This window comes from Indicator indicator, chromosome 4 (assembly GCF_027791375.1).
Source record: "Indicator indicator isolate 239-I01 chromosome 4, UM_Iind_1.1, whole genome shotgun sequence".
Lineage (NCBI taxonomy): Eukaryota > Metazoa > Chordata > Aves > Piciformes > Indicatoridae > Indicator > Indicator indicator.
In genome coordinates this window covers 9911838-9918958 of record NC_072013.1, presented here as the reverse complement: position 1 = coordinate 9918958, position 7121 = coordinate 9911838, and the positions used below count along the sequence as shown (strand labels likewise).

Below are 7121 nucleotides of genomic sequence, written 5' to 3'. Positions count from 1 at the left end.
CCCTCAGGCCTGGCCGCCTCGCGCCCCGCCTGACGCAACCCGCGCGCCCCTTTGCCCCGCGCGCGGCGAAACCTCCCGCCCTCGTTGCATCACCCGGCGCGAGCCACGCCGGCCGAGGGAGGGGCAGGGGCGGGGCCAGCGGCGCGGCCGGCCTTTAAATGGCGGCGGCGGGGCGTTGCGAGCCACCAGCGCCTGGCGCTGCAGAGCATCGGTGACCGTCAAAGGCCTCGGCCTCACCGGCAGCACCGCCACCATGAAACGCGACCCACAGCGTCCCGAGGAGTGCCCGAGCTGGCCCGAGGAGCCGGCACCCGCCTCCCTCCTTTCATCATCTTCTTCCCCCCCAGGACGGGGGGAGGGCGCGGAGCCGAAGCTGACGCCGCCGGTGTGGATCTTCGGGTATGGGTCGCTGGTGTGGAGGCCAGGCTTCGAGTTCACGTCGAGCAAGGTGGGCTTCATCCGTGGCTACAGCCGCCGCTTCTGGCAGGGGGACACCTTCCACCGCGGCAGCGAGAGGATGGTAAGCGGCGGGACGGCCGTGGGGGGACCGTTGGGTAGCCGTTGGAGGAGGCTTGGTTTATAACAGCTCTCCTTTTGCCTCTCTTTCTTGCAGCCCGGCCGTGTGGTGACGCTGCTGGAGGACTGCGGGGTGAGTGCCGGGCGGGAGTGGTGGTGGGGAAGCTGGCCTGGGTAGTGGTGCCCACAGCAGCAGCTGGTAGCTGCCATTAGCAGGTGGCTGCCCTTCAGCCCTCCTGGGATGGTGGGATGTTATCCTCCTCTCCCCCATTGTAGTTGTGCAGGCACCCACTGCAGTTAGAGCATCCCATAATCACCTTGCTCTTTTGCTTCTAGGCATGCACATGGGGTGTAGCCTATGAAGTCCGTGGGGAACAAATTGCTGCATCACTTCAGTATCTCAACATGCGAGAAGGTGTCCTGGGAGGCTATGACACCAAGCTGGTGAAGTTCCACCCTCAGGAGAAAGATGGAGAGGAACCCATCCTGGCTCTTGTTTACATTGCCACACCCCAGAACCCATCTTACCTCGGCCCAGCATCTGAAGAGGACATTGCTGCACAAATCATTGTCTCAAGTGGTTGTGCTGGTCATAACATTGAGTACTTGCTGAGACTGGCAGACTTCATGCGCTACTTTTGCCCTCAAGCAGAGGATAAACATCTCTTCTCCATTGAAGAGGCTCTTATTTCCATCCTTCCATGCCTGTACTATACAGAGGACTCTCTAGAAGAAACTGCAAGTGTCCCACAGAAATCTAAGAGTTGAAAAATTCTGCAGGGTCCCAGTAGAAGGGATGTAAGAGAGAAAGCAATGGGGACAGTCTTAACTGACAAAAAACATACTGGACTGAGTAGGGAGGATCAGCAAGTAGCAGGGGAGGAAGGAAGTGGAGTAAAACATGCTTGCTATATAGGACTTGCAATTAGTACCTCTTACACTCCTTACCTGTAGCACCATGACAGCCATCACTGCTTTCCAGATGGGGAGCAGGGTTCTTTGCTGGAACATTGTAAGACTTGCTTCAGGGGGTCAAACCTGAATGAAGCAGTGATGTTATTTAGAGAAGAAAGAGGCTCATCTGTTCTGTGCACTTTTTTTCTTTTAATAACTAGTCGAGCAGGACTTGACTAGGTTTAAGCAGTATGTATGTAATTCTACCTCAAATTGGCAAAAAGCTGTTTGTGTGGTGGTGGAGACTTGGGCAGGTTCTGCCAAATAAGATTTTTTTGTTTTTTCCTTTTTTTTTCCCCCCTGCCATATCTCACCTCCAGTACAATGACTTAACACTAAGTTTCAGGACTTATGTGCAATATTAAGTGAAAAGCCTCTGTAGGCTCTTGTGGATCCTATTTCCTTATCTTGTGAAGGATCACAGTAATGCACTTATTTTCTAAAAATGTATTTATTGTGTTGTGTTTCCCCTTAGGAAGGGGTCTCCAAACTGATCACATGCCACAGTGGAATGCAGCCCACAGTCAACCTTGCATTTGTGCCTTCTAGTTTTAAATCAGTTTTCTGAGGAGCTAAGCCTGATTTAATGAGAGAAGCTTTTCTCCAAGCTTCACTCACCTTGTGCTGCTACAGACTCGTCTGACTCCATAAGAAATGGCCCTGTCTGTGTGGGAAGTTTATGCTGTAGGCAGGAAAGCTGTTGAGATGCAGCAGCATTTCAACTATCCCTGTACTGGATGAACTTCCAGTTCTTCAGGATAACATGGAATTCTCTAGAAGCATTTGAGAGCTTTAGTTCTGTACTGAGGTATCTGGACCACTTTGACTGCAGAGGACCATGGCTGAGTGTACTTGAAAGCCTTTGAACTATTAAAAAGCCTGCCTTGATAATGCTGAGCACAGGCAGTGCTGCAAGCTCAGACTTCTCAGCTTCACATATTAACAGCATGAAACCCCCACAATATTTTCTGCTGCAGCAAAACAGCTCCTGAGACCTGACCCCTGCAATGTTTGACTCCTCCAAATGCCATGTGGGGGTTTGTTCTAAGGAAGAGTAGGGACTGTTTGTATTACTGTGGCTTGTATGTCTGTGAAGTAGTATGGTGCTGTGCCCAGTAATAAAACACACTGGCAAAGTTAGCCTTCTGTACTTTGGTCTTTCTCATTGCTGACTGCAAGTTCAAAGTGATTTAATGGATGTTTGTGTTGTTTTCTAAGACTAAAACCTGAGCTGCTAATGCTACTGTAGTCCTATGGCACCTCAGCACCACCTTGCTGCTGCGCAGCTTTCCTCTGCTGGAAGACACCCACTGACCCCTCCCCTTTGAGGAAAGGGAATTCAGTGACTTTCTCTTCCGAGCTTCCAGCTCTTGTTGATTCTGGCATGCTAGTGCTGACACCAGATACAAGCCAGCCCTCTGGAGTGTCCAGGGCAGGCACAGGAATGCAACTCTCCCTTGGCAGCCCAAAGGAGTTTTGTTCCAAGTGCAAATTGGCATAGCTGTTTCCAAGAAGTAACTGGAAGGACAAGAAAGTGCTGCTGCAGCAGATCTGCAGTAAGGGAGACACTTCTGCCTTGTGTGCTGTGTACAGGGGTAAGGTGCAGCCACCCTTCTCATTCTCTAGTTACCAGCTACTGACAGGAGGCTGGAGCCAGGCTCTTCTCAGTGATGTCTAATGATAGGGCAATGGCTGCAAGCTGGAGCATAGGAGGTTCCACATAAACATAAGGAAAAACTTTTTCACTGTGAGGGTAGCAGAGCACTGAAGCAGGCTGCCCAAATAAGTTGTGGAGTCTTTTTCTCCAGAGACATTCAAAGCCTTCCTGTGTGTGTTTCTGTATGACTTAATGTCCCTGTGCTCTGGCAGGGGCATTGGACTTGATCTTTTGAGGTCCCTTCCAGCCCCTAACATTCTGTGATTGTGTGATCACTGTACCCACCAGTATTACCTGCCCCAGGACTTGAGCGATGGAGTGAAAACTCATAGAAAAAAATGAGTTTACCACCAATTAAAGGCACTTAGGTGCATGTTTTAGGGGTAATAGGCTAGAGAAAATGTTGCCTTCCCTTTTCCATGGAGGTTCTCACTTAACTGAGATGCTGCATCTTCGCCTGGGGGCTGTATCCCCCCAGATGGAAAACCAAAAGGTTAAAGAATCAGCTTACCTGCAGGGGAACACTCCCTTACTAGTGAAAGACTGGGGTCAGGTTTCAAAAGATCTCCAGAATAAGCCTGGATGGGCCCTGTGATCCTTCACATTGCTTGTAGAAGACAAGCAGTGAGCGCTTGTGAACCATCTATCAGCACTAGCAACATCCAGCTGCTGTTTCTTCTTCCCTTGAAAAACTTAAGTATTTTAAGCACAAATACACCACTTCCTCAAACTGCCATTTTCTTCCCAATGAGGTTTTTGCAGTGGACTCCCCAAAACAGGAGCCTGTTTTCAAGAGTGATGAATATGACAGCTTGCTGCTGTTTGTTGTCCTGTCACTGCAGCTTCAAGTCACTAAGACAATGAGGTCCCATGTAACTTTTTCTCCTGAGGCTTTTATTGTGTCCTGTGAGTCTGAGAACTGGCACCATTGGTCAACTGATAAATTCAAAGGGTTGACATCCTAGATGTGAGCTTTAGCCACATGGGTGTGGTGAGATGGTACCCAACGTTTGCTACATGCCCAGTTTATGGTTGGCTTGCTGCCCCAAAACAGGACCAGTTTGCCTCTGACAAACCCAGCTTGAAGGTAATTTCTGCTTGGAGGCAGTCATACAACCGTGGCACTCGGGAGTGCCAGGCCAACAGTGACACATAAAGATGGTGTCCTACCCTATTTATGTTTCATTATTGGCTTCCTTTCCCCACATCATGACTTACCAGGTCAGGTGAAGCAGCTAGCTGTGGGCACAGCTCCAGCTTCTGGCAGCTCTACCACTGGCCTTGTGGCAGGTCTGGGAAAGCCTGCTCACTTTGTCGGAGGGTAAGACAGCTGCCCTCATTTGCCAAGTGTGAACAAACATTTCTGTTGATGCTTTGTTATCTAGTGCCTCCCTCTTGTATGTTCAGTTTTCTCTGACTTTGTCATGACAAGTTTGTGCCCATCAGGCCACCTCCCATTAGAAACCAGTTACAATACAAAAACGTTTACAAGTACCACCAATCACCTACTTTCCAAGTCTAAACCCAACACAATTTACATTTCAGTTCACTCTTCAACATTTTTCACTTTCATGCCCAGCAGTTTCCACACAGCCCTGGAACACAAGCCTGAGTCACCATTTCCTTGAGTACAGGAGGACAGGACCTACCCAACTGCTCTTCAGTGGCACAGCCAGTTGAATAATGGAGATGACAACAGCTAATCCAGCCCTGGCCTTCATATGTATGAAGTGTTCTTGAGAAAACATTGTCCTTAATGGGGCAGGAGAAAGGAGAAAGAAACTTGGCAATTAAAAAGTTGTAAGGGGTTGTTCAGCCTGAATAAGAGAAGGCTCTAGGGAGACCTCATCACCACCTTCCACTACCTGAGGGCTGCAGAGGGACTGTTTACAAAGGCCTGCAGTAACAGGACAAGGAGTAATGGTTTGAAATTAGAGGAGATTTAGACTGGATGTTAGGAAAAAGTTCTTTACAAGGTAGGTTGTTGAGCACTACAACAGGCTGTCCAGAGAGGTGGTTAAGACCCTATCCCTGGAGATACTCAGGGTGAAGCTCAACGGGGCTCTGGGCGACCTGATCGAGTTGAGGATGTCCCTGGTCACTACAAGGGGGTTGGTCTAGATGCCCTTTAGAGATCCCTTCCAATCCATCTGATTCTATGACAAAACCAGAAGAAAAAGCCTCTGGTTCTCAGGTGCTGTGGTTTCACCTCAGTTTCAAGGTAGAATGTTCAGACCTGAGGAAGCTTCACACAGGTCAACCTCTACGAGGGCAATTCCAGCTTGAGTAAAAACATAATATAAGTACAGCATCCCCAGAGTGTGAATTTACCTGTGCTAAGCATACTTCTCTAGATGAGATAGCAGATCAGAAAATTAGTGAGACCAAACTTATATCTGTGGTTTACGTCCATGCAGGCATGCAGCTTCGCAAGACAGGGTGGTGGGAGAGGACAACAGTTTAGCATTCCTCAGCTGGGGGAAAAGCAGCCAATGGTGTGGCTGAGTCTACTTAAGGAGAATGTATGTTTGAGCATCCAGAAAGTGGGGCCAGTACAGGCTTTGAATGCTATTGAGAAGCCAGTTTGGGATCTCAGTCCCAGGAGGAGAGCCTTGAGAGGGTCCCTGAAGCTGCACCATGTGCAGGCAGGGAGAGGCTTTTGCAGGGTAAGTCAGAGGGATTGACACATGCTGGGTTAGCAGCTGTGACAGGAGCTGCAGCTGGTTGGACATAGCACGGGTGTTACCCATCTGTGCCTGCTTGGGCTGAAGTCTGGATGTAATCACCTATAGATGAGTCACAGGCAGAGGAAAGGCAGAAAAAAAGACCCAAAGAATGCTCCTGGCTGCTCCTAGCCAGCATCTGCAGCGACACACAGGTTAACCAGCCAGTGCGAGCTGGAGCTTTGCTGTGACTGAGTCTGCAAAGGCTGGGCTCCCCAGCACATAGTGCATCCTGGATACCAGGGACGTGTCCAGAAACAACCTCTGGCTTGAAGGCAGCCTGTTCCTCTGCTTCTTCTACCAGGAAAGACAGGATGGTGAAGCAGGGGAAAGGAGGAGAGGCTACTGGATGTGCAGATACAGCAGGAGAAGTGAGACTGACTTTTTTCAAAATATCCATCACCAAACATGCAGAGATGGTCACCTGGGCACTTTGATGTGCCTCCATATAACATGTTCCAGATAGTTTCAGTGCCAGAACAGTAGCACTGCCAACACATCCCAAAACCTGGGAGTCCTTTGAGGCCTGGAAGTCCTTCATGAAACTTTAAAACGGGCTCAGCACGTTCAGTGCAATAACCTCATCCGAAAGGCAGAGGAGAAAATGAATGAGCAGAATTCAGATGGGAGGTTTTCCCCAAGGCAGGCTCTCACTTTGGTACTGCCACATTTCATGGCATGGATATACTTCAGCAGCACCAAATCCAAAGAGTGTTCTTGTGAACTTGAGGACAAATGCAATGCCAAAATAGTGCAGCCCCAGCACATGAGCAGGCAGAGCAGCCTACCTAAGCACACAGCCTAGCTCAGCACAACATGGCTCCCTGCACACAAGAGGAACAGGAAGGGACAAAAACACCTGATTTACAGTCAGGCTATGGAAATATTACACTTGCAGCAAAACCAGCAGCTGCTCGGTGGACTTTGGAATTTCCATACTAACTAGGAGGCTTAAGTGACAACCTCCTTCGTTTATGTGCTGTGTTAAATTTAGGAGAGAAGCCTTCATGGCTCTGGAAGAGCCTTGGGCCCAGGAGGGAAAGGAGGGCGGAAGGAAGTGGGCATTCTGGGCAGCACTGGGGAAGCTCTACATGCTTTGTTTACAAACCCTGTACACTTTTTGTTTGGATTTTGGATGTGTTTTATTCTTTCTCAGCTCTCTTTTCATCTCATCCTAGTGCTAACCACACTGATGAGTGTTTATGCTTGAGAATTCCTGAAGCACAGCCAGTACCTTGAACTCCAGAGAATGAGACTGAAATAATGTCAAA

The 7121-nt window shown here is 49.2% G+C and overlaps 1 protein-coding gene across 1 annotated transcript; it reads left to right on the top strand.

Moving 5' to 3' along the window:
* The first annotated feature begins 253 nt into the window (after positions 1 to 253).
* On the top strand, positions 254 to 1290 carry CHAC1 (ChaC glutathione specific gamma-glutamylcyclotransferase 1). The gene is made up of 3 exons (XM_054400774.1): positions 254 to 520; positions 614 to 649; positions 853 to 1290. The coding sequence occupies exons 1-3, from the start codon at positions 254 to 256 to the stop codon at positions 1282 to 1284; spliced, it is 735 nt and encodes a 244-aa protein (XP_054256749.1). The 3' UTR covers positions 1285 to 1290.
* The last annotated feature ends 5831 nt before the right edge of the window (positions 1291 to 7121 follow it).